The sequence below is a fragment of the Oncorhynchus masou genome, chromosome 29, assembly GCF_036934945.1.
Source record: "Oncorhynchus masou masou isolate Uvic2021 chromosome 29, UVic_Omas_1.1, whole genome shotgun sequence".
Lineage (NCBI taxonomy): Eukaryota > Metazoa > Chordata > Actinopteri > Salmoniformes > Salmonidae > Oncorhynchus > Oncorhynchus masou.
The window spans coordinates 66732651-66760370 of record NC_088240.1 but is presented as its reverse complement, the minus strand read 5'-3'; the positions used below and the strand labels follow the sequence as shown (position 1 = coordinate 66760370).

Below are 27720 nucleotides of genomic sequence, written 5' to 3'. Positions count from 1 at the left end.
ATGGGTTTTTACTAGAGATAGCTTGAAGCTGACAATTGATTTGTGTTGGTGATAAAAACCTAAAAACTAGCATTATATAGACAAGATGTGGTGTGTGTGACTCAAGATAGAGAGAGCATGGAAGAGTTAAGAACAATGCCTCATTGTCTCATCTTCCTGGCATCTGGGAAACTAAATCAAATACCATCCTGTGTAGATAACCAAGGTGGCTTATGGGAAGGTTAGAAGTGACTGACTAAGCAATCTTAGTATCAGCTAAAATAAAACTGTGCATCGTCTGTAACGGCTAGACTCTCAGCCTAACAGTCAGTCAAGACTGGTGGGATGACGGTCTCATTATTGCAATAATTAATCAATATTAAATAAAGATGATTGTTTGAAGAAATTACCAAGACCAAGTCTCTCTCAGTACTGAATTTCCACAACACCTCCATCATTCTTAAATGGAACAAGTTTGGAACCACCAAGACGATTCCCAGAGCTAGCCGCCCGGCCAAACAGCAATTGGGGAGAAGGGGCTTGTTCAGGTAGGTGACCAAGAACCCGATGATCACTCTGACAGAGCTCCAGAATTCCTCTGTGGAGATGGGATAACCTTCCAGAAGGACAATCATCTCTGCAGCACTCCTCTGTAAAAGGCACATGACAGCCCACTAAAAGACTCTCAGACCATGAGAAACAAGATTGAACTCTTTGGCCTGAATGCCAAGTGCCACGTCTGGAGGAAACCTGGCACCATCCCTACAGTGGAGCATGGTGGCAGCATCATGCTATGGCAATGTTTTTCAACGGCAAGGAATGGGAGACTAGTAGGATCAAGGGAAAGATGAACGGAGCAAAGTACTGAAAGATCCTTGATGAAAACCTGCTCCAGAGCGCTCAGGACCACATACTGGGCAAAGGTTCCCTTCTAACAGGACAATGACCCCAAGAACACAGCCAAGACAACGCAGGAGTGGCTTCGGGACATGTCTAAATGTCCTTGAGTGGCCCAGACAGAGCCCCGACTTGAGCTCTATCAAACATCTCTGGAGAGACCTGAAAATAGCTGTGCAGGGACGCTCCCCATCCAACCTGACAGAGCTTGAGAGGATCTGCAGAGAAGAACGGGAGAAACTTCCTAAATCACATGTGCCAAGTACAACAGATGGAGACCTTAGGGTGAAATGCTTACTTTTTTTCACCTTTATTTAACCAGGTAGGCAAGTTGAGAACAAGTTCTCATTTACAATTGCGACCTGGCCAAGATAAAGCAAAGCAGTTCGACACATACAATGACACAGAGTTACACATGGAGTAAAACAAACATACAGTCAATAATACAGTATAAACAAGTCTATATACGATGTGAGCAAATGAGGTGAGATAAGGGAGGTAAAGGCAAAAAAGGTGATTGTGGCAAAGTAAATACAATATAGCAAGTAAAACACTGGAATGGTAGATTTGCAATGGAAGAATGTGCAAAGTAGAAATAAAAATAATGGGGTGCAAAGGAGCAAAATAAATAAATAAATTAAATACAGTAGGGAAAGAGGTAGTTGTTTGGGCTAAATTATAGGTGGGCTATGTACAGGTGCAGTAATCTGTCAGCTGCTCTGACAGTTGGTGCTTAAAGCTAGTGAGGGAGATAAGTGTTTCCAGTTTCAGAGATTTTTGTAGTTCGTTCCAGTCATTGGCAGCAGAGAACTGGAAGGAAAGGCGGCCAAAGAAAGAGTAGGTTTTGGGGGTGACTAGAGAGATATACCTGCTGGAGCGCATGCTACAGGTGGGAGATGCTATGGTGACCAGCGAGCTGAGATAAGGGGGGACTTTACCTAGCAGGGTCTTGTAGATGACATGGAGCCAGTGGGTTTGGCGACGAGTATGAAGCGAGGGCCAGCCAACGCGAGCGTACAGGTCGCAATGGTGGGTAGTATATGGGGCTTTGGTGACAAAACGGTTTGCACTGTGATAGACTGCATCCAATTTGTTGAGTAGGGTATTGGAGGCTATTTTGTAAATGACATCTCCAAAGTCGAGGATTGGTAGGATGGTCAGTTTTACAAGGGTATGAGTGAAGGATGAGTGAAGGATGCTTTGTTGCGAAATAGGAAGCCAATTCTAGATTTAACTTTGGATTGGAGATGTTTGATATGGGTCTGTAAGGAGAGTTTACAGTCTAACCAGACACCTAAGTATTTGTAGTTGTCCACGTATTCTAAGTCAGAGCAGTCCAGAGTAGTGATGTTGGACAGGCGGGTAGGTGCAGGTAGCGATCGGTTGAAGAGCATGCATTTAGTTTTACTTGTATTTAAGAGCAATTGGAGGCCACGGAAGGAGAGTTGTATGTCATCGAAGCTTGCCTGGAGGGTTGTTAACACAGTGTCCAAAGAAGGGCCAGAAGTATACAGAATGGTGTCGTCTGCGTAGAGGTGGATCAGAGACTCACCAGCAGCAAGAGCGACCTCATTGATGTATACAGAGAAGAGAGTCGGTCCAAGAATTGAACCCTGTGGCACCCCCATAGAGACTGCCAGAGGTCCGGACAGCAGACCCTCCGATTTGACACACTGAACTCTATCAGAGAAGTAGTTGGTGAACCAGGCGAGGCAATCATTTGAGAAACCAAGGCTGTCGAGTCTGCCGATGAGGATGTGGTGATTGACAGAGTCGAAAGCCTTGGCCGGATCAATGAATACGGCTGCACAGTAATGTTTCTTATTGATGGCGGTTAAGATATCGTTTAGGACCTTGAGCGTGGCTGAGGTGCACCCATGACCAGCTCTGAAACCAGATTGCATAGCAGAGAAGGTATGGTGAGATTCAAAATGGTCGGTAATCTGTTTGTTGACTTGGCTTTCGAAGACCTTAGAAAGGCATGATAGGATAGATATAGGTCTGTAGCAGTTTGGGTCAAGAGTGTCCCCCTTTGAAGAGGGGGATGACCGCAGCTGCTTTCCAATCTTTGGGAATCTCAGACGACACGAAAGAGAGGTTGAACAGGCTAGTAATAGGGGTGGCAACAATTTCGGCAGATAATTTTAGAAAGAAAGGGTCCAGATTGTCTAGCCCGGCTGATTTGTAGGGGTCCAGATTTTGCAGCTCTTTCAGAACATCAGCTGAACGGATTTGGGAGAAGGAGAAATGGGGAAGGCTTGGGCGAGTTGCTGTGGGGGGTGCAGTGCTGTTGACCGGGGTAGGAGTAGCCAGGTGGAAAGCATGGCCAGCCGTAGAAAAATGCTTATTGAAATTCTCAATTATGGTGGATTTATCAGTGGTGACAGTGTTTCCTATTTTCAGTGCAGTGGCAGCTGGGAGGAGGTGTTCTTATTCTCCATGGACTTTACAGTGTCCCAGAACTTTTTTGAGTTAGTGTTGGAGGAAGCAAATTTCTGCCTGAAAAGGCTAGAATTGGCTTTTCTAACTGCCTGTGTATAATGGTTTCTAGCTTCCCTGAACAGCTGCATATCATGGGGGCTGTTTGATGCTAATGCAGAACGCCATAGGATGTTTTTGTGCTGGTTAAGGGCAGTCAGGTCTGGGGAGAACGAACTATATCTGTTCCTGGTTCTGAATTTCTTGAATGGGGCATGTTTATTTAAGATGGTTAGGAAGGCATTTAAAAAAATATCCAGGCATCCTCTACTGATGGGATGAGATCAATATCCTTCCAGGATACCCCGGCCAGGTCGATTAGAAAGGCCTGCTCGCTGAAGTGTTTCAGGGAGCGTTTTCCAGTGATGAGTGGAGGTTGTTTGACCGTTTACCCACTACGGATGCAGGCAATGTGGCAGTGATTGCTGAGATCTTGGTTGAAGACAGTAGAGGTTTATTTAGAGGGCAAGTTGGTTAGGATGATATCTATGAGGGTGCCCGTGTTTAAGGCTTTGGGGAGGTACCTGGTAGGTTCATTGATAATTTGTGTGAGATTGAGGGCATCAAGTTTAGATTGTAGGATGGCTGGGATGTTAAGCATGTTCCAGTTTAGGTCGCCTAGCAGCACGAGCTCTGAAGATAGATGGGGGGCAATCAGTTCACATATGGTGTCCAGAGCACAGCTGGGGGCAGAGGGTGGTCTATAGCAGGCGGCAACGGTGAGAGACTTCTTTTAGAGAGGTGGATTTTTAAAAGTAGAAGTTCAAATTGTTTGGGTACAGACCTGGATAGTAGGACAGAACTCTGCAGGCTATCTTTGCAGTAGATTGCAACACTGCCCCCTTTGGCAGTTCTATCTTGTCTGAAAATGTTGTAGTTTGGAATTAAATTTTCAGAATTTTTGGTGGTCTTCCTAAGCCAGGATTCAGACACAGCTAGAACATCCGGGTTGGCAGAGTGTGCTAAAGCAGTGAATAGAACAAACTTAGCGAGGAGGCTTCTAATGCTAACATGCATGAAACCAAGGCTATTACGGTTACAGAAGTCGTCAAAAGAGAGCGCCTGGGGAATAGGAGTGGAGCCAGGCACTGCAGGGCCTGGATTCACCTCTACATCGCCAGAGGAACAGAGGGTGCGGCTAAAAGCAATAAGAATTGGTCGTCTAGAACGTCTGGATCAGAGAGTAAAAGGAGGTTTCTGGGGACGATAAAATAGCATCAAGGTATAATGTACAGACAAAGGTATGGTAGGATGTGAATACAGTGGAGGTAAACCTAGGTATTGAGTGATGAAGAGAGAGAGATATTGTCTCTAGAAACATCATTGAAACCAGGAGATGTCATTGCATGTGTGTGTGGTGGAACTAATAGGTTGGATAAGGTATAGTGAGCAGGACTAGAGGCTCTACAGTGAAATAAGCCAATAAACACTAACCAGAACAGCAATGGACAAGGCATATTGACATTAAGGAGAGGCATGCTTAGTCGAGTGATCAAAAGAGTCCTGTGAGTGGAGAGGTTGGTTGGGGGTCACGGCGATTTAGACAGCTAGCCAGGCCATCCGTAGCAAGCTAGCATAGGATGGAGGTCTGTTATTAGCCACCTCTTGCGTTCCTTAGCCACCTCTTGCGTTCCGTCAGTAGATTAGTGGGGTTCCGTGTGGTAGAGGGGATTAATCCAAATCACACAACAACAACAAAAATAAAAACAATAGATATAGTTATAGAGGCCCAAGAAGAAAAATAAATAAATAAATAAATTGTCCGATTGTCTATTCAGATAGCAGCCGATAAGACAGCTAACGGTTAGCAGGCCGCAGATGGGCGTTCAGGTAACGTCGCAACGGAGGAGCCAGCCGGATAACTCCTTCGGGTAGATAACGTTGGCAGTCCAGTTGTGAAGGCCCGGTGGGGCTCCGCGTAGGCAGTAACTTAACTGTCATGAACCGGCTCAAAGCCCGTAACAAAGGGGAGACAACGTGGAGATCAGGAGTAACAAAATATATATTTATTAACTAAAGCAACTAAGGAAATTATACAATGGTGTGTGTAATCAGTAATCAGTAGTGTAAGTGAGTGTTTTGCATGCATGAATGTGATAATGCAGGGTTTTGAAAGGTGCTAAGGCAAACAACCAAAAACCACCAAGAAACACAACAAAAACTATCAAAGTGTCTGCATGGAGAGAGTCTCCTGCATGAATGGGGAAGTGGTGTATTTATCCTGGGAGATACCGGGCCCAGGTTTTTCCCATGTAGCTGACGACCCTCCCAACTCCGCCCACCAGCATCCTAATAAGGAAACAACAAAGAGAGAATACGGCAGACAGAGTGGGAGGGTCGTCACATAACCAACAATGCAGTTTTAAGAAAGATAACTTATGTAAAAAATAGATAAGTAAAAAATAAAAGTAACAAATAATTAAAGAGCAGCAGTAAAATAACAATAGCGAGGCTATGTACAGGGGGTACTGGTACAGAGACAATGTGCGGGGGCACCTTGTTAGTCAAGGTAATATGTATATGTAGGTAGAGAAAGTGCCTATGCATAGATAATATACAGAGAGTAGCAGCAGCATTAAAGAGGGGGGCCAATATAAATAGTCTAGGTAGCCATTTGATTAGCTGTTCAGGAGTCTTATGGCTTGGGGGTAGAAGCTGTTAAGAAGCATTTTGGATCTAGACTTGGTGCTCCGGTACCGCTTGCCATGCGGTAGCGGACAGAACAGTCTATGACTCAGGTGGCTGGAGTCTTTGACAATTTTTAGGGCCTTCCTCTGACACCGCCTGGTATAGAGGTCCTGGATGGCAGGAAGCTTGGCCCCAGTGATGTACTGGGCCGTACGCACTATCCTCTGTAGTGCCTAGCAGTCAGAAGCCGAGCAGTTGCCATACCAGGCAGTGATGCAACCAGTCAGGATGCTCTCAATGGTGCAGCTGTATAACTTTTTGAGGAGGTGAGGACCCATGTCAAGTCTTTTCAGTCCTCTGAGGGGGAATAGGCTTTGTCGTGCCCTCTTCACGACTGTCTTTGTGTGTTTGGACCATGATAGTTTGTTGTTGATGTGGACACCAAGGAGCTTGAAGCTCTCAACCTACTCCACTACAGCCCTGTCGATGATAATGGGGTGTGCTCGGTCCTCCTTTTCCTGTAGTCCACAATCTCCTTTGTCTTGATCACATTGAGGGAGAGGTTGTTGTCCTTGCACCACATGGCCAGGTCTCTGACCAAGTCCGTATAGGCTGTCTCATCATTGTCGGTTATCAGGCCTACCACTGTTGTGTCATCGGTAATCTTATTGATGGTGTTGGAGTCGTGCCTGGCCATGCAGTCATGTGTGACCAGGGAGTACAGGAGGGGACTGAGCACGAACCCCTGAGGAGCCCATGTGTGGAGTATTAACGTGGCGGGTGTGTTGTTACCTACCCTTACCACCTGAGGGAGGCCCGTCAGGAAGTCCAGGATCCAGTTGCAGAGGGAGATGTTTAGTCCCAGGGTCCTTAGCTTAGTGATGAGCTTTGAGGACACTATGGTGCTGAACACTGAGCTGTAGTCAATGAATAGCATTCTCACATAGGTGTTCCTTTTGTCCAGGTGTGAAAGGGCAGTGTGGAGTGCAATAAAGATTGCATCATCTGTGGATCTGTTGGGGCAGTATGCCAGTTGGAGTAGGTCTAAGGTTTCTGGGATTATGGTGTTTATGTGAGCCATGACCAGCCTTTCAAAGAACTTCATGGCTACAGCCGTGACTGCTACAGTTTGATCGTTTTTTAGGTTACCTTTGTGCTCTTGGGCACAGGAATATGGTGGTCTGCTTGAAACATGCTGGTATTACAGACTCAGTCAGGTACAGGTTGAAAATGTCAGTGAAGACACTTGCCAGTTGGTCAGCACATGCTCGGAGTACTCGTCCTGGTAATCCGTATGTAAAAGACTGTGGAACAGCTGATGCTCTCATGCATGTTTCAGTGTTACTTGCCTCGAAGCGAGCATAGAAGTAATTTAGCTCGTCTGGTAGGCTCGTGTCACTGGGCAGCTCGTGGCTATGCTTCCCTTTGTAGTCTGTAGTAGTTTGCAAGCCCTGACACATCCGACTGGCATCAGAGCCAGTGTAGTACGATTCAATCTTAGTCCTATATTGACGCTTTGCCTGTTTGATGGTTCGTCAGAGAGCATAGCGGGATTTCTTATACGTTTCCGGGTTAGAGTCCCGCTCCTTGAAAGAGGCAGCTCTACCCTTTAGCTCAGTGAAGATGTTGCCTGTAATCCATGACTTCTGGTGTGGGTATGTACGTGCAGCCACTATGGGTACGACGTCATCGATGCACTTATTGATGAAACCAGTGACTGATGTGGTGTACTCTTCAATGCCAGCGGAAGAATCCCGGAACATATTCCAGTCTATGCAAACAAAACAGTCCTGTAGCTTAGCATCTGCTTCATCTGACCACTTTTTTATTGACCAAGTCACTGGTACTTCCTGCTTTAGTTTTTGCTTGTAAGCAGGAATCAGGAGGATAGAATTATGGTCAGATTTGCCAAAGGAGGAGAGCTTTGTACACGTCTCTGTGTGTGGAGTAAAGATGGTCTAGAGTTTTTTCCCTTTTGTTGCACATTTAACATGTTGGCAATAAATGAGTTTGATATTTCAGGTTATTAATTTTAATACATTTGCAAAACATTTTAAAAACCTGTTTTTGCTTTGTCATCATGTGATATTGTGTGTAGATTGATGAGGGGAAAAACAAATCCATTTTACAATTAAGGCTGTAACGCAGAAAAATGTGGAAAAAGTAAAGGGGTCTGAATACTTTTCGAATGACCTGTATCCCGAGACTCGGAGAAGTGTATCCTAGACATAGGATATGTCATTCATTTTCTGCCCTAATAGTTAAAGTTAGGATTTTTTATGGGTATATCTGTACCTGTGGGCAAGATACAGTGACCCTGTGGAGTTTTATTTGTATTGCATCTTAATCATTTAACTCAAATCAAGAAATACTTCATTACTAAGGTATGTAAAAACAACCATTTATCACAGTAATTAATTTCAGAGGTGGCTGATTTTCATCTCCTGCCCCCCTGCCCCGCCCCTCTCCCAGCCCTGGCATATCCAGGTGACGGTGTGGTCCACACAGGGGGTGATGAGCAGGATTGAGGTCAGGGCTTTATGATGGCCACTCCAATACCTTGACTTTGTTGTCTTTAAGCCATTTTGCCACAACTTTGGAAGTATGCTTGGGGTCATTGTCCATTTGGAAGACCCATTTGCGACCAAGCCTTAACTTCCTGACTGATGTCTTGAGATGTTGCTTCAATGTATCCACATAATTTTCCTACCTCATGATGCCATCTATTTTATGAAGTGCACAAGTCCCTCCTGCAGCAAAGCACCCCCACAACATGATGCTACCACCCCCGTGATTCACGTTTGGGATGGTGTTCTTTGGCTTGCAAGCCTCCCCCTTTTCCCTCCAAACATAACAATGGTCATTATGACCAAACAGTTCTATTTTTGTTTAATCAGACCAGAGGACATTTCTCCAAAAAGTACAATCTTTGCAAAACGTAGTCTAGCTTTTTTATGGCGGTTTTGGAGCAGTGGCTTTCTCCTTGCTCCCAAGGATGAACCAGACTTGCGGAGGTCTACAATTCTTTACACAGGTACACCGCCAATTGAGTCAAATGATGTCAATTAACCTATCAGAAGCTTCTGGAGAAATTACATCATTTTCTGGAATGTTCCAAGCTGTTTAAAACCTGATGGGTAAGGTGTTCTACTAGCGGAACCCACGACAACATTCTGCTGAAAAGGCAGCGCGCAAAATACATTTACATTTACATTTAAGTCATTTGGCAGACGCTCTTATCCAGAGCGACTTACAAATTGGTGAATTCACCTTATGACATCCAGTGGAACAGCCACTTTACAATAGTGCATCTAAATCATTTAAGGGGGGGTGAGAAGGATTACTTTATCCTATCCTAGGTATTCCTTGAAGAGGTGGGGTTTCAGGTGTCTCCGGAAGGTTGTGATTGACTCCGCTGTCCTGGCGTCGTGAGGGAGTTTGTTCCACCATTGGGGGCCAGAGCAGCGAACAGTTTTGACTGGGCTGAGCGGGAACTGTACTTCCTCAGTGGTAGGGAGGCGAGCAGGCCAGAGGTGGATGAACGCAGTGCCCTTGTTTGGGTGTAGGGCCTGATCAGAGCCTGGAGGTACTGCGGTGCCGTTCCCCTCACAGCTCCGTAGGCAAGCACCATGGTCTTGTAGTGGATGCGAGCTTCAACTGGAAGCCAGTGGAGAGAGCGGAGGAGCGGGGTGACGTGAGAGAACTTGGGAAGGTTGAACACCAGACGGGCTGCGGCGTTCTGGATGAGTTGTAGGGGTTTAATGGCACAGGCAGGGAGCCCAGCCGACAGCGAGTTGCAGTAATCCAGACGGGAGATGACAAGTGCCTGGATTAGGACCTGCGCCGCTTCCTGTGTGAGGCAGGGTCGTACTCTGCGGATGTTGTAGAGCATGAACCTACAGGAACAGGCCACCGCCTTGATGTTAGTTGAGAACGACAGGGTGTTGTCCAGGATCACGCCAAGGTTCTTAGCGCTATGGGAGGAGGACACAATGGAGTTGTCAACCGTGATGGCGAGATCATGGAACGGGCAGTCCTTCCCCGGGAGGAAGAGCAGCTCCGTCTTGCCGAGGTTCAGCTTGAGGTGGTGATCCGTCATCCACACTGATATGTCTGCCAGACATGCAGAGATGCGATTCGCCACCTGGTCATCAGAAGGGGAAAGGAGAAGATTAATTGTGTGTCGTCTGCATAGCAATGATAGGAGAGACCATGTGAGGTTATGACAGAGCCAAGTGACTTGGTGTATAGCGAGAATAGGAGAGGGCCTAGAACAGAGCCCTGGGGGACACCAGTGGTGAGAGCGCGTGGCGAGGAGACAGATTCTCGCCACGCCACCTGGTAGGAGCGACCTGTCAGGTAGGACGCAATCCAAGCGTGGGCCGCGCCGGAGATGCCCAACTCGGAGAGGGTGGAGAGGAGGATCTGATGGTTCACAGTATCGAAGGCAGCCGATAGGTCTAGAAGGATGAGAGCAGAGGAGAGAGAGTTAGCTTTAGCAGTGCGGAGCGCCTCCGTGATACAGAGAAGAGCAGTCTCAGTTGAATGACTAGTCTTGAAACCTGACTGATTTGGATCAAGAAGGTCATTCTGAGAGAGATAGCGGGAGAGCTGGCCAAGGACGGCACGTTCAAGAGTTTTGGAGAGAAAAGAAAGAAGGGATACTGGTCTGTAGTTGTTGACATCGGAGGGATCGAGTGTAGGTTTTTTCAGAAGGGGTGCAACTCTCGCTCTCTTGAGACGGAACGACTTGATTAGTGTAGTGTCAATAACGCAGCCACTGCCAGCTAGCCTACTCCAGCAGTACTGTATCATTTCAATCATTTTAGTCAATAAGATTCTTGCTACGTAAGCTTAACTTTCTGAACATTCGAGACGTGTAGTCCACTTGTCATTCCAATCTCCTTTGCATTAGCGTAGCCTCTTCTGTAGCCTGTCAACTATGTGTCTATCTATCCCTGTTCTCTCCTCTCTGCACAGACCATACAAACGCTCCACACCGCGTGGCCGCAGCCACCCTAATCTGGTGGTCCCAGCGCGCACGACCCAGTAGCCTCTGGAACTGCCGATCTGCGGCCAACAAGGCAGAGTTCATCTCAGCCTATGCCTCCCTCCAGTCCCTCGACTTCTTGGCACTGACGGAAACATGGATCACCACAGATAACACTGCTACTCCCACTGCTCTCTCTTCGTCTGCCCACGTGTTCTCGCACACCCCGAGAGCTTCTGGTCAGCGGGGTGGTGGCACCGGGATCCTTATCTCTCCCAAGTGGTCATTCTCTCTTTCTCCCCTTACCCATCTGTCTATCGCCTCCTTTGAATTCCATGCTGTCACAGTTACCAGCCCTTTCAAGCTTAACTTCTTGGAACTCTAGGGGCGCAATTTCATTTTTGGATGAAAAACGTTCCCGTTTTAAACAAGATATTTTGTCACAAAAAGATGCTCGACTATGCATATAATTGCTACTGTTCGAAAGAAAACACTCTGACGTGTCCTGAAATACAAAGATCTTCTCTGTGCGTGCCCTTTAACGTGAGCTTCAGGCAAAACCAAGATGAGATGGCATCCAGGAAATGACAAGGATTTTTGAGGCTCTGTTTGTCATGATCTCCTTATATGGCTGTGAACGCAAGAGGAATGAATCAACCCTCTCTGTCGTTTCCCCAAGGTGTCTGCAGCATTGTGACGTATTTGTAGGCAGATCATTGGAAGATTGACCATAACAGACCACATTTACCACGTGTCCGCCCGGTGTCCTGCGCCGAAATTGGTGCGCAAAAGTCACCTGCCAGTATTTTTCCAAGGAATACAGAGAGGAAAGCAAGCTTCCACGAACTGCATGTCAATGAAGAGATATGTGAAAAAACACCTTGAGGACTGATTCCAAACAACGTTTGCCATGTTTCGGTCGATATTATGTAGTTAATCCGGAAAAAGTTTTACGTTGTAGGTGACTGCATTTTCGGTTCGTTTCAGTAGCCAGGCGCAATGTAGAAAACGGAACGATTTCTCCTACACACAGACGCTTTCAGGAAACACTGCGCATTTGGCATGTGTCTGAGAGTCTCCTCATTGAAAACATCAGAAGCTCTTCAAAGGTAAATGATTTTATTTATTTGGTTATCTGGCTTTTGTGAAAATGTTGCGTGCTACATGCTACACAAAATGCTATGCTAGCTTTGCATACTCTTACACAAATTAGTCAATTTCTATGGTTCAAAAGCATATTTTGAAAATCTGAGATGACAGTGTTGTTAAGAAAAGGCTAAGCTTGAGAGCAGATGCATTATTTTCATTTTATTTGCGATTTTCAGAAATCGTTAACGTTACATTATGCTAATGAGCTTCAGGCTATAACTGTATACAGGTTTTTTTCATAGCCAAACGTGAACAAAACGGAGCGATTTGTCCTACACAAATAATATTTTTTTGAAAAACTGCACATTTGCTATGTAACTGAGAGTCTCCTCATTGAAAACATCCGAAGCTCTTCAAAGTTAATGATTTTATTTATTTGGTTATCTGGTTTTTGTGAAAATGTTGCGTGCTAAATGCTACTCAAAATGCTATGCTAGCTTTGCATACTCTTACACAAATTAGTCCATTTCTATGGTTCAAAAGCATATTTTGAAAATCTGAGATGACAGTGTTGTTAAGAAAAGGCTAAGCTTGAGAGCAAACGTTAACGTTGCGTTATGCTAATGAGCCTGAGGCTTTAGTCACGATCCCGGATCCGGAATGGGGAGTTTCAAGAGGTTAACATCCTTATCATTTATCGCCCTCCAGGTTCCCTCGGAGAGTTCATCAATGAGCTTGATGCCTTGATAAGCTCCTTTCCTGAGGACGGCTCACCTCTCACAGTCCTGGGCGACTTTAACCTCCCCACGTCTACCTTTGACTCATTCCTCTCTGCCTCCTTCTTTCCACTCCTCTCCTCTTTTGACCTCACCCTCTCACCTTCCCCCCCTACTCACAAGGCAGGCAATACGCTCGACCTCATCTTTACTAGATGCTGTTCTTCCACTAACCTCATTGCAACTCCCATCCAAGTCTCCGACCACTACCTTGTATCCTTTTCCCTTTCGCTCTCATCCAACACTTCCCACACTGCCCCTACTCGGATGGTATCACGCCGTCCCAACCTTTCTCCAACCTATCTCCTGATTCTGCCTCCTCAACCCTCCTCTCTTCCTTTTCTGCATCCTTTGACTCTCTATGTCCCCTATCCTCCAGGCCGGCTCGGTCCTCCCCTCCCGCTCCGTGGCTCGACGACTCATTGCGAGCTCACAGAACAGTGCTCCGGGCAGCCGAGCGGAAATGGAGGAAAACTCGCCTCCCTGCGGACCTGGCATCCTTTCACTCCCTCCTCTCTACATTTTCCTCCTCTGTCTCTGCTGCTAAAGCCACTTTCTACCACTCTAAATTCCAAGCATCTGCCTCTAACCCTAGGAAGCTCTTTGCCACCTTCTCCTCCCTCCTGAATCCTCCTCCCTCCTGAATCCTCCGCCACCTCCCCCCCTCCTCCCTCTCTGCAGATGACTTCGTCAACCATTTTGAAAAGAAGGTCGACGACATCCGATCCTCGTTTACTAAGTCAAACGACACCGCTGGTTCTGCTCACACTGCCCTACCCTGTGCTCTGACCTCTTTCTCCCTCTCTCTCTCAGATGAAATCTCGATTCTTGTGACGGCCGGCCGCCCAACAACCTGCCCGCTTGACCCTATCCCCTCCTCTCTTCTCCAGACCATTTCCGGAGACCTTCTCCCTTACCTCACCTCGCTCATCAACTCATCCCTGACCGCTGGCTACGTCCCTTCCGTCTTCAAGAGAGCGAGAGTTGCACCCCTTCTGAAAAAACCTACACTCGACCCCTCCGATGTCAACAACTACAGACCAGTATCCCTTCTTTCTTTTCTCTCCAAAACTCTTGAACGTGCCGTCCTTGGCCAGCTCTCCCGCTATCTCTCTCAGAATGACCTTCTTGATCCAAATCAGTCAGGTTTCAAGACTAGTCATTCAACTGAGACTGCTCTTCTCTGTATCACGGAGGAGCTCCGCACTGCTAAAGCTAACTCTCTCTCCTCTGCTCTCATCCTTCTAGACCTATCGACTGCCTTCGATACTGTGAACCATCAGATCCTCCTCTCCACCCTCTCCGAGTTGGGCATCTCCGGCGCGGCCCACGCTTGGATTGCGTCCTACCTGACAGGTCGCTCCTACCAGGTGGCGTGGCGAGAATCTGTCTCCTCGCCACGCGCTCTCACCACTGGTGTCCCCCAGGGCTCTGTTCTAGGCCCTCTCCTATTCTCGCTATACACCAAGTCACTTGGCTCTGTCATAACCTCACATGGTCTCTCCTATCATTGCTATGCAGACGACACACAATTAATCTTCTCCTTTCCCCCTTCTGATGACCAGGTGGCGAATCGCATCTCTGCATGTCTGGCAGACATATCAGTGTGGATGACGGATCACCACCTCAAGCTGAACCTCGGCAAGACGGAGCTGCTCTTCCTCCCGGGGAAGGACTGCCCGTTCCATGATCTCGCCATCACGGTTGACAACTCCATTGTGTCCTCCTCCCAGAGCGCTAAGAACCTTGACGTGATCCTGGACAACACCCTGTCGTTCTCAACTAACATCATGGCGGTGGCCCATTCCTGTAGGTTCATGCTCTACAACATCCGCAGAGTACGACCCTGCCTCACACAGGAAGCGGCGCAGGTCCTAATCCAGGCACTTGTCATCTCCCGTCTGGATTACTGCAACTCGCTGTTGGCTGGGCTCCCTGCCTGTGCCATTGAACCCCTACAACTCATCCAGAACGCCGCAGCCCGTCTGGTGTTCAACCTTCCCAAGTTCTCTCACGTCACCCCGCTCCTCCGCTCTCTCCACCGGCTTCCAGTTGAAGCTCGCATCCGCTACAAGACCATGGTGCTTGCCTACGGAGCTGTGAGGGGAACGGCACCGCAGTACCTCCAGGCTCTGATCAGGCCCTACACCCAAACAAGGGCACTGCGTTCATCCACCTCTGGCCTGCTCGCCTCCCTACCACTGAGGAAGTACAGTTCCCGCTCAGCCCAGTCAAAACTGTTCGCTGCTCTGGCCCCCCAATGGTGGAACAAACTCCCTCACAACGCCAGGACAGCGGAGTCAATCACCACCTTCCGGAGACACCTGAAACCCCACCTCTTCAAGGAATACCTAGGATAGGATAAAGTAATCCTTCTCACCCCCCCTTAAATGATTTAGATGCACTATTGTAAAGTGGCTGTTCCACTGGATGTCATAAGGTGAATTCACCAATTTGTAAGTCGCTCTGGATAAGAGCGTCTGCTAAATGACTTAAATGTAAATGTAAATGTTGAAAAATGTATTATTATTATTTTTTTAATATGGAACTTTCACACATTAACAAGTCCAATACAGCAAATGAAAGATAAACATCGTGTTAATCTACCCATGGTGTCCGATTTAAAAAATGATTTACAAGGAAAGCACAACATATGATTATGTTAGCTCATAGCCAAGTCAAAGAAACACACAGCATTTTTCTAGCCAAAGATAGCAGTCACGAAAAGCAGAAATATAGATACAATTCATCTTTGATGATCTTCATCAGATGACACTCATAGGACATCATGTTACACAATGCATGTATGTTTTGTTCGATAATGTGCATATTTATATCCAAAAATCTCAGTTTACATTGGCGCGTTACGTGCAGTAATATTTTGATTCCAAAACATCCGGTGATTTCCCCAGAAATACTCATAACAAACATTGATAAAAGATGCAAGTGTTTTTCACAGAATTAGAGATAGACTTATCCTCTATGCAACCGCTGTGTCAGATTTCAAAAGAACTTTACGGAAAAAGCACAATCTGAGAACGGCGCTCAGTACCCAAAAACAGCCAAAGACAACTCCGTCATCTGGGAGTTAACATTAGTTAGAGAAAACACTATAAATATTAACTTACCTTTGATGATCTTCATCAGAAGGCACTCCCAGGAATCCCAGTTAGACAATAAATGACTGATTTGTTCCATAAAGCCCACCATTTAGCCACTTGTTGTTAGCGTGTTCAGCCCAGTAAACCATCTTCATGAGGCGCGACCATTTCCTCCATGACAAAAACTCAAAAAGTTCCGTTACAGGTCGTAGAAACAAGTCAAAACATATCTGCAATCAATCTCCAGGATGTTTGTAACATATATCATCAATAAGGTTCCAACCGGAGAATTTCATTGTCTGAAGAAAGCATTAGAACGGGAGCTAACTTTCTCTGGAGCACTCGTCATGGGAGCGAGGCTCTCTGCCAGACCACTCAATCAAATAGCTCCTATGAGCCCCTCCCTTATAGTAGAATCCTCAAACCAGGTTCTAAAGACGGTGACATCTAGTGGAAGCCCTAGGAAGTGCAAGCACATCCATAACTATCAGGGATTTAAATAGGCACTGTTTTGAAATTCGACTTCTCACTTCCTGTTTGGATTTCTTCTCAGGGTTTTGCGTGCCATATGAGTTCTGTTATACTCACAGATATCATTCAAACAGTTTTAGAAACTTCGGAGTGTTGTCTATCCAATAATAATAATAATATGCATATATTAGCATCTGGGACAGAGTAGGAGGCAGTTCAGTTTGGGCATGCAATTCATCCAAAAGTGAAAATGCTGCCCTCTACCCCAAAAGGTTAAAGGCACAGTCAACTTAGTGTATGTAAACTTCTGACCCACTGGAATTGTGATACAGTGAATTATAAGTGAAATAATCTGTCTGTAAATAATTGTTGGAATAATTAAATGTGTCATGCACAAAGTAAATCTGACCTGTACTTGGTGCCTCTGTAAAGCTGCAGGAAGGAAGCCAAGACACCAGGCAGGTAACAGAGAGACAGCATGATCAGAGACACGATGGGACACACCTGGAGAGAACACACAAACACACCTTGAACGGCTGGCAACACACACAGAAACAAACACACTCAGAGGGACTGTGGGCCAGTACCTTGTTGGCCAGTGAGACCATGATTCTGAAGGAGATGTCTTCGCCCTGGGTGACGTATGCATAGATTATGTCTCTGATCAGCAGGTAGAAGAAGAAGGCAGCACTGAGGCCGATGGTGATGTACAGGGGGAGCCTCCACTGGGGGAACAGCTGCAGGGGGAAGTTCTCCAGCTCCCGGGCCACTGAGAGAAAGCCCCGGTCCAGGGCACTGAGACCCAGCTTGGTGGCTACCGCCATCACCACCTGCTTGGCCTCCACACTGTCTCCGCAGATATACACCTGACATATATTTACACACATAAAGAACCATTCAAAAGTTTGGACACACCTACTCATTCAAGGGTTTGTCTTTATATTTACTATTTTCTACACTCTAGAATAATAGTGAAGACATCAAAACTATGAAATAACACATATGGAATCATGTAGTAACCAAAACAAGTGTTAAACAAATCTAAATATATTTTATATTTGAGATTCTACAAAGTAGCCACCCTTTTCCTTGACAGCTTTGCAGACTCTGGGCAGTCTCTCGGCCAGCTTCATGAGGTAGTCACCTGGAATGTGTATCAATTAACAGCTGTGCCTTGTTAAAAGTTCATTTGTGTGATTTCTTTCCTTCTTAATGTGTTGCTGCCAATCAGTTATGTTGTGACAAGGTAGGGGTGGTATAAAGAAGATAGCCCTATTTGGTAAAAGCTCTAATAAGTAAAGAGAAACAACAGTCCATCATTACTTTAAGATATGAAGGTCAGTCAATCTGGAAAATGTGCAGTCGCAAAAACCATCAAGCGCTATGATGAAACTGGCTCTCATGAGGACTGCCACAGGAAAAGATGACCCAGAGTTACCTCTGCTGCAGAGGATATGTTCATTAGAGTTAACTGCTCCTCAGAAATTGCAGCCTAAATAAATTCTTCACAAAGTTCAAGTAACAGACACATCTCAACATCAACTTTTCAGAGGAGACGTGAATCAGGCCTTCATTTATTTAATTTTATTTAACTAGGCAAGTCAGAACAAATTCTTATTTACAATCATTAAAAATAAATACATAAAATATAAAAATAGGACAAAATACACATCACGATAAGAGAGACAACACTACATAAAGAGAGACATTTTTACATTTTTACATTTTAAGTCATTTAGCAGACGCTCTTATCCAGAGCGACTTACAAGTTAATTTTTACCTTTTTTTTTTTTTTTTTTTTTTTTTTTTTTTTTTTTAACCAGGCAAGTCAGTTAAGAACACATTCTTATTTTTCAATGACGGCCTGGGAACAGTGGGTTAACTGCCTGTTCAGGGGCAGAACGACAGATTTGTACCTTGTCGGCTCGGGGGTTTGAACTCACAACCTTCCGGTTACTAGTCCAACGCTCTAACCACTAGGCTACCTAAGACAACAATATAGCAAGGCAGCAAACATGTCAACACAGCATGGTAGCAACACAACATGACAACAACATGGTAGCAACACAACATGGTAGCAGCACAAAACAAGGTATAAGCATTATTGGGCACAGACAACAGCACAAAGGGCAAGAGGGTAGAGACAACAATAGATCACGCAAAGTAGCCACAGCTGTCAGTAAAAGTGTCCATGATTGAGTCTTTGAATGAAGAGATTGAGATAAAACTGTCCAGTTTGAATGTTGTTTTCAGTTCGTTCCAGTCGCGAGCTGTAGCGAACTGAAAAGAGGAGCGACCTAGGGATGTGTGTGCTTTGGGGACCTTTAACATAATGTGACTGTCAGAATGGGAGTTGTATGTGGAGAAAGAGGGCTGCAGTAGTAGATATCTCAGATAGGGTGAGTGAGGCCTAAGAGGGTTTTATAAATAAGCATCAACCAGTGGGTCTTGCGATGGGTATACAGAGATGACCAGTTTACAGAGGAGTATAGAGTGCAGTGATATCCTATAAGGAGCATTGGTGGCAAATCTGATGGCTGAATGGTAAAGGACATCTAGCCACTCGAGAGCACCCTTACCTGCCGATCTATAAATTACGTCTCCGTAATCTAGCATCAAATCAAATCAAATTTTATTTGTCACATACACATGGTTAGCAGATGTTAATGCGAGTATAGCGAAATGCTTGTGCTTCTAGTTCCGACAATGCAGTAATAACCAACAAGTAATCTAACTAACAATTCCTAAACTACTGTCTTATACACAGTGTAAGGGGATAAAAAATATGTACATAAGGATATATGAATGAGTGATGGTACAGAGCAGCATAGGCAAGATACAGTAGATGGTATCGAGTACAGTATATACATATGAGATGAGTATGTAAACAAAGTGGCATAGTTAAAGTGGCTAGTGATACATGTATTACATAAGGATGCAGTCGATGATATAGAGTACAGTATATACGTATGCATATGAGATGAATAATGTAGGGTAAGTAACATTATATAAGGTAGCATTGTTTAAAGTGGCTAGTGATATATTTACATCATTTCCCATCAATTCCCATTATTAAAGTGGCTGGAGTTGAGTCAGTGTCAGTGTGTTGGCAGCAGCCACTCAATGTTAGTGGTGGCTGTTTAACAGTCTGATGGCCTTGAGATAGAAGCTGTTTTTCAGTCTCTCGGTCCCAGCTTTGATGCACCTGTACTGACCTCGCCTTCTGGATGATAGCGGGGTGAACAGGCAGTAGCTCGGGTGGTTGATGTCCTTGATGATCTTTATGGCCTTCCTGTAACATCGGGTGGTGTAGGTGTCCTGGAGGGCAGGTAGTTTGCCCCCGGTGATGCGTTGTGCAGACCTCACTACCCTCTGGAGAGCCTTACGGTTGAGGGCGGAGCAGTTGCCGTACCAGGCGGTGATACAGCCCGCCAGGATGCTCTCGATTGTGCATCTGTAGAAGTTTGTGAGTGCTTTTGGTGACAAGCCAAATTTCTTCAGCCTCCTGAGGTTGAAGAGGCGCTGCTGCGCCTTCTTCACAATGCTGTCTGTGTGAGTGGACCAATTCAGTTTGTCTGTGATGTGTATGCACGAGGAACTTAAAACTTGCTACTCTCTCCACTACTGTTCCATCGATGTGGATAGGGGGTGTTCCCTCTGCTGTTTCCTGAAGTCCACAATCATCTCCTTAGTTTTGTTGACGTTGAGTGTGAGGTTATTTTCCTGACACCACACTCCGAGGGCCCTCACCTCCTCCCTGTAGGCCGTCTCGTCGTTGTTGGTAATCAAGCCTACCACTGTTGTGTCGTCCGCAAACTTGATGATTGAGTTGGAGGCGTGCGTGGCCACGCAGACGTGGGTGAACAGGGAGTACAGGAGAGGGCTCAGAACGCACCCTTGTGGGGCCCCAGTGTTGAGGATCAGCAGGGAGGAGATGTTGTTACCTACCCTCACCACCTGGGGGCGGCCCGTCAAGAAGTCCAGTACCCAGTTGCACAGGGCGGGGTCGAGACCCAGGGTCTCGAGCTTGATGACGAGCTTGGAGGGTACTATGGTGTTGAATGCCGAGCTGTAGTCGATGAACAGCATTCTCACATAGGTATTCCTCTTGTCCAGGTGGGTTAGGGCAGTGTGCAGTGTGGTTGACATTGCATCGTCTGTGGACCTATTTGGGCGGTAAGCAAATTGGAGTGGGTCTAGGGTGTCAGGTAGGGTGGAGGTGATATGGTCCTTGACTAGTCTCTCAAAGCACTTCATGATGACAGAAGTGAGTGCTACGGGGCTGTAGTCGTTTAGCTCAGTTACCTTAGCTTTCTTGGGAACAGGAACAATGGTGGCCCTCTTGAAGCATGTGGGAATAGCAGACTGGTATAGGGATTTATTGAATATGTCCGTAAACACACCGGCCAGCTGGTCTGCGCATGCTCTGAGGGCGCGGCTGGGGATGCCGTCTGGGCCTGCAGCCTTGCGAGGGTTAACACGTTTAAATGTCTTACTCACTGCGGCTGCAGTGAAGGAGAGACCGCATGTTTTCGTTGCAGGCCGTGTCAGTGGCACTGTATTGTCCTCAAAGCGGGCAAAAAAGTTATTTAGTCTGCCTGGGAGCAAGACATCCTGGTCCGTGACATCCTGGTCCGTGATTGGGCTGGATTTCTTCCTGTAGTCCGTGATTGACTGTAGACCCTGCCACATGTCTAGCATGGGTAGGATGGTCATCTGAATTAGGGTTAGTTTGGCAGCTTGGGTGAAAGAGGAACGAGGGGATCTCGCAGGGACGCTCCCCATCCAACCTGACAGAGCTTGAGAGGATCTGCAGAGAACAACGGGAGAAACTTCCTAAATCACATGCGCCAAGTACAACAGATGGAGACCTTAGGGTGAAATGCTTACTTTTTTTCACCTTTATTTAACCAGGTAGGCAAGTTGAGAACAAGTTCTCATTTACAACTGAGACCTGGCCAAGATAAAGCAAAGCAGTACGACACAAACAACAACACAGAGTTGCACATGGAATAAACAAGCGTACAATCAATAACACAATAGAAAACAGTTAGCAGATTAACACTGGAGTGATAGATGAGCGGATGATGATGTACAAGTAGTGATACTGGTGTGCAAAAGAGCAGAAAAGTACATAAAAACAATATGGGGATGAGGTAGGTAGATTGGGTGGGCTATTTACAGATGGACTATGTACAGCTGCAGCGATCGGTTAGCTGCTCAGATAGCTGATGTTTAAAGTTAGCGAGGGAAATGTAAGTCTCCAGCTACAACTATTTTTTCAATTCGTTCCAGTCACTGGCAGCATAGAACTTGAAGGAAAGGCGACCAAATGAGGTGCTGGCTTTGAGGATGACCAGTAAGATACACTGGAGCACGTGCTACGGGTGGGTGTTGTTTTCGTGACCAGTGAGCTGAGGTAAGGTGGAGCTTAACCTAGCATAGACTTATAGATGACCTGGAGCCAGTGGGCCTGGCGACGAATATGTAGCGTGGGCCAGCCGACTAGAGCATACAAGTCGCAGTGGTGGGTGGTATAAGGGGCTTTGGTAACAAAACGGATGGCACTGTGATAGACTGCATCCAATTTGCTGAGTAGAGTATTGGAAGCTATTTTGTAGATGACATCGCCAAAGTCGAGGACCGGTAGGATAGACAGTTTTACTAGGGTAAGTGTGGCGGTGTGAGTGAAGGAGATTTTGTTGCAAAATAGGAAGCCGATTCTAGACTTCATTTTCGATTTTGGATTAGATTTGATTTTGGTTTACAGTCTAGCCAGACACCTAGGTATTTGTAGTTGTCCACATATTCTAGGTCAGAACCGTCCAGGGTTGTGATGCTAGTCGAGCGGGCGGGTGCGTGCAGCGATCGGTTGAAAAGCATGCATTTGGTTTTACTAGCGTTTAAGATCAGTTGGAGGCCACGGAAGGAGTGTTGTGTGGCATTGAAGATCAGTTGGAGGTTTGTTAACACAGTGTCCAAACAAGGGCCAGAGGTATACAGAATGGTGTCGTCTGTGTAGAGGTGGATCAGGGAATCACCCGCAGCAAGAGCGACATCGTTGATATATACAGAGAAAAGAGTCAGCCCGAGAATTGAACCCTGTGGTACCCCCATAGAGACTGCCAGAGGTCCGGACAGCAGGCCCTCCGATTTAAAACACTGATCTCGGTCTGCGATGTATTTGGTGAACCAGGCGAGGCAGTCATTTGAGAAACCAAGGCTATTGAGGCTACCGATAAGAATACGGTGATTGACAGAGTCAAAAGCCTTGGCCAGGTCAATGAAGACGGCTGCACAGTACTGTCTTTTATTGATGGCGGTTATGATTTCGTTTAGTACCTTGAGGGTGGCTGAGGTGCACCCATGACCAGTTCGGGAAACCGGAATGCACAGCGGAGAAGGTGCGGTTTGATTCGAAATGGTCAGTGATCTGTTAATTAACTTGGCTTTTGAAGACTTTAGAAAGGCAGGGCAGGATGGATATAGGTCTTTAACAGTTTGGGTCTAGAGTGTCACCCCCTTTGATGAGGGGAAGCTTTCCAATCTTCAGGGATCTCGGACAATACGAAAGAGAGTTTGAACAGACTGGTAATAGGGGTTGCAACAATGGCGGAGGAGAGTTTTAGAAAGAGAGGTTCCAGATTGTGTAGCCCAGCTGATTTGTATGGGTCCAGGTTTTGCAGGTCTTTCAGAACATCTGCTATCTGGATTGAGATGTTGAGAGATCTTGAGATGTTGCTTCAATATACCCACAATATTTCCTTCCTCATGATGCCATCTATTTTGTGAAGTGCACCAGTCCCTCCTGCAGCAAAGCACCCCCACAACATGATGCTGCCACCCCCGTGCTTCACGGATCGGATGGTGTTGTTCGGCTTGCAAGCATCCCCCTTTTTGCTCCAAACATAATGATGGTCATTGTGACCAAACAGTTCTATTTTTGTTTCATCAGACCAGAGGACATTTCTCCAAAAATCTTTGTCCTCTTGTGCAGTTGCAAACCGTAGTCTGGCTTTTTTGTGGCGGTTTGGAGCAGTGGCTTCTTCCTTGCTGAGCGGCCTTTCAGGTTATGTCGATATAGGACTCATTTTTACTGTGGATATAGATACTTTTGTACCCATTTCCTCCAGCATCTTCACAGGGTCCTTTGCTGTTGTTCTGGGATTGATTTGCACTTTTCGCACCAAAGTACGTTAATCTCTAGGAGACAGAACGCGTCTCCTTCCTGAGCGGTATGACGGCTGCGTGTTCCCATGGTGTTTATACGTGCATTCTATTGTTTGCACAATAAACATTTAGTCGTTTGGAAATTGCTCCCAAGGATGAATCAGACTTGTGGAGGGCTACAATTTTTTTCTGAGGTCTTGGCTGATTTCTTTTGATTTCCCATGATGTGAAGCAAAGAGTTTGAAGGTAGGCCTTGAAAGACATCCACAAAGGCACAGTCAACTTAGTGGTTGTAAACTTCTGACCCCCTGGAATTGTGATACAGTGAATTATAAGTGAAATAATCTGTCTGAAAGAGCTGCTGGAAAAATTCCTTGTGTAATGCACAAAGTAGATGTCCTAACCGACTTTCCAAAACTATAGTTTATTAACAAGAAATGTGTGGAGTGGTAGAAAAATTAGTTTTAATGACTCCAACCTAAGTGTATGTAAAACTTCAACTGTATAGTGTATTGGGGAGAGAATCAAGAGTAGTTTCACTAGATATTGTGTGTAAGTGGACCGAGCAGTGAGCCGTGTCTCTGTACATTACTAGTAAAGTAATAGTATTGGGACGTGGACCAAGGATCTCTGTCTGAATGTAATTGTGACACAAGCAGAGCACCCCTGTGGATTTAATCAAACTGCAAGGCAGGGAATGCACATACGCATGCATGCACACTCTCACACACACACACCTCTTTCTCACGCATGCACACACGCACACGCGCACACACACACACACACACACACACACACACACACACACACACACACACACACACACACACACACACACACACACACACACACACACACACACACACTCACACTCACTCTCTTTATCTTTCTCTGTCACATACACACATTAACACACAAACAAACACTACTGCAGTGCTCTATTGTGTTGAAAAATAGGTAGTTATGAGGGAAGAGCAGTGTGTGTGTTCAAAGAGCATGTGAGGCAGATTTAGGTCTGCTCTCCAGAGGGTTGAGGTGTTTGTTTTTCTCTCTGAAGCTGAGGCATGAAGTGCCTCATCTCCACAACATAGCTAAGTGTGTGTGTGTGTGTGTGTGTGTGTGTGTGTGTGTGTGTGTGTGTGTGTGTGTGTGTGTGTGTGTGTGTGTGTGTGTGTGTGTGTGTGTGTGTGTGTGTGTGTGTGTGTGTGTGTGTGTGTGTGTGTGTGTGTGTGTGTGTGTGTGTGTGTGTGTGTGTGTTTGTATACTATAACAATGCTGTCCTTGTTTCACCAGGCAATGGAAATTCACTAAAATGTAAGTAAAACAAACAAAATGCCTCCACACTGGCCCCACAACCCACAGAATACTCCCTTATATTTTCTCAATTATTTGTTTTCTTTATTGTGTTGTGTTTATGTGCGTGTACCTGTTTCCCGGCCAGTGGTCCATTCTGCAGAGCCCAGGCAGACAGAGTGTTGAATCCTTTAACCACCTCAGCTCCAGGAACCAGACTGCTCAGGTACATAACATTATAACCACATTTACAGTACATCAACATACTGTAAATGTAAATACTGTAAATCTACATATTGTAGATACACATCAACATATGAAAACATTCCTCGTCTAAGGCACTGCATAGCAGTGTGGCGGCGTCACTATAGTCAGGGGTTCAATCCCAGGCTGTGTCACAACCGTCCGTGACCGGGAGTCCCATAGAGCGGCGCACAATTGGCCCAGTGTCGTCCGGGATAGGGAAGGGTTTGGCCGGGGGGGGGGGGGGCTTTACTTGGCCCATTTAACAACCCATCATACACAGGGCAAAGTCCCCAATCACTACCCTGGGGCATTGGGATATTTATTTTTTTGACCAGAGGAAAAAGTGCCTTCATCACCACTTCCAGCAGAATCTAGTCTCCCATCCAGGACCAACCCTGCTTAACTTCTGAGGAAAGCCAGCAGTGGGATGCAGGGTGGTATGCTGCTGACAGTAAGTGACCATAAGAGAGAAAGAGGGTGAGAGAGTGAGACAGAGGGAGAAAGAGAGGCTATCACAGTTTATAGTAGAACATCTCTCTCTCTCTTTCTCTCTCTCTCTCTCTCTCTCTCGCTCTCTCTCTCTCTGTCTCTCTCTCTCTCTGTGTGTGTGTCTCTGTCTCTCAGTCTTATGGCTTGGGGGTAGAAGCTGTTCAGGTTCCTTTTGGTCCCCGACTTGGCGCTCCAGTACCACTTGCCGTTCAGTAGCCGAGTGAACAGTCTATGGCTTAGGTGGCTGGTTTCTTTGACAATTTCCCAGGCCTTTCTCTCGGTTACTTTTGAGGAACAGGAAGAGGTACAATGTTGGTCTGCTTGAAACATGTTGGGATTACAGACTGAGACAAGGAGATGTTGGACATGTCCGTGAAGACACTTGCCAGGTTTAGTATTGGGTTCAAATTAAGGTTTAGGTTTTGGAGAAGAAGCTGGGGATTCTAAGGAAGAATAAAGATGTGAGATAAAAACAGAACGTCCCATAAGTATACCCCATAAATATTCCATCACTGGCTTCGCAGACAAACACAGGCGTTCATTATGAAACTATTAGAAGATGGCTTTATGAGGAATAAAAAACAGATTGGATGAAACTGCTGCTTTGGGGATTTGTGTGTGTGTGTGTGTGTGTGTGTGTGTGTGTGTGTGTGTGTGTGTGTGTGTGTGTGTGTGTGTGTGTGTGTGTGTGTGTGTGTGTGTGTGTGTGTGTGTGTGTGTGTGTGTGTGTGTGTGTGTGTGTGTGTGTGTGTGTTTGTATACTATAACAATGCTGTCCTTGTTTCACCAGGCAATGGAAATCAGCCCGACCCAAGCTGCAGGTATCAAAGCTGGGAGGAATTTCATGAAACTGCTGATTTTAGAGATTTCGATGGTTTCCACATTCTGCAGCATTCCCTCTCTTTTACGTAGACTTTTACAAAGTAAACTGCGGCATTTTTCTAGAAGTCTCTACTCTATAGAACACTCACAACAATGGTACAGAGCTGCCTCTGCATTAAGAGCCAGGCTGTGTTAACATGCTTGTCTCTTTTCAGATGAGAGTGTTCTTTAAATCATTAAGTTGCCTTGAGTTTGACATGATGAGGCTGTTGGTAGACTAATGAGCAATGGCCTCGGCGCAGTGGTATATCAGGGTTTGTGATTTCAATTCTCGCAGGGGCCTTCAACAATTTTGACCAACCATGTGCCATTCACCCACATCATTGGAATGTGCTATTTCAGTAATAGCTCAGAATTAAATTTCCCTGGCTTGTCTGTCAGAACAGAATGCTCCAACTAAAGTGGTTGTGTGCGTTCAGGCAATGGTGATCTATGTGGAACATACTTTCTGTGGAATTCCTGTTTTATTGGAAATTATAGGACATTGTTATGGTAATTACATCCTATCTTTACTATAGTAAAATAACAACAATATGAATACTAACAAACATAAAATAATAGTTCTGTGAACTGGATGGTGGATGAGAGCAGCGCCTCTTCAACCTCAGGAGGCTGAAAAAATTTGGCTTGTCACCAAAAGCACTCACAAACTTCTACAGATGCACAATCGAGAGCATCCTGGCTGGGACCGAGAGACTGAAAAACAGCTTCTATCTCAAGGCCATCAGACTGTTAAACAGCCACCACTAACATTGAGTGGCTGCTGCCAACACACTGACACTGACTCAACTCCAGCCACTTTAATAATGGGAATTGATGGGAAATGATGTAAATATATCACTAGCCACTTTAAACAATGCATATGTATATACTGTACTCTATATCATCGACTGCATCCTTATGTAATACATGTATCACTAGCCACTTTAACTATGCCACTTTGTTTACATACTCATCTCATATGTATATACTGTACTCGATACCATCTACTGTATCTTGCCTATGCTGCTCTGTACCATCACTCATTCATATATCCTTATGTACATATTCTTTATCCCCTTACACTGTGTATAAGACAGTAGTTTAGGAATTGTTAGTTAGATTACTTGTTGGTTATTACTGCATTGTCGGAACTAGAAGCACAAGCATTTCGCTACACTCGCATTAACATCTGCTAACCATGTGTATGTGACAAATAAATTTGATTTGATTTTGATTTTTTAATATTTAT

The 27720-nt window shown here is 45.7% G+C and overlaps 1 protein-coding gene across 1 annotated transcript; it reads right to left on the bottom strand.

Moving 5' to 3' along the window:
• Nucleotides 1-16796: 16796 nt before the first annotated feature.
• LOC135519701 (metalloreductase STEAP4-like) lies at nt 16797-25104 on the bottom strand. The gene is made up of 3 exons (XM_064944932.1): nt 25006-25104; nt 16997-17275; nt 16797-16913 (listed from the first exon to the last, which is right to left on the bottom strand). The coding sequence occupies exons 1-3, from the start codon at nt 25102-25104 to the stop codon at nt 16797-16799; spliced, it is 495 nt and encodes a 164-aa protein (XP_064801004.1).
• Nucleotides 25105-27720: the final 2616 nt, after the last annotated feature.

Bases quoted from the DNA above. Each gene is read 5' to 3' on its own strand.
- LOC135519701 (XM_064944932.1), bottom strand. From the start codon at position 25,104: ATGTACCTGAGCAGTCTGGTTCCTGGAGCTGAGGTGGTTAAAGGATTC. The intron at 17,276-25,005 runs GTACACGCACAT...AATATATGTCAG, and splicing joins GACCACTGGCCGGGAAACAG to GTGTATATCTGCGGAGACAG. The intron at 16,914-16,996 runs GTACTGGCCCAC...TGTTCTCTCCAG, and splicing joins TGGTCTCACTGGCCAACAAG to GTGTGTCCCATCGTGTCTCT.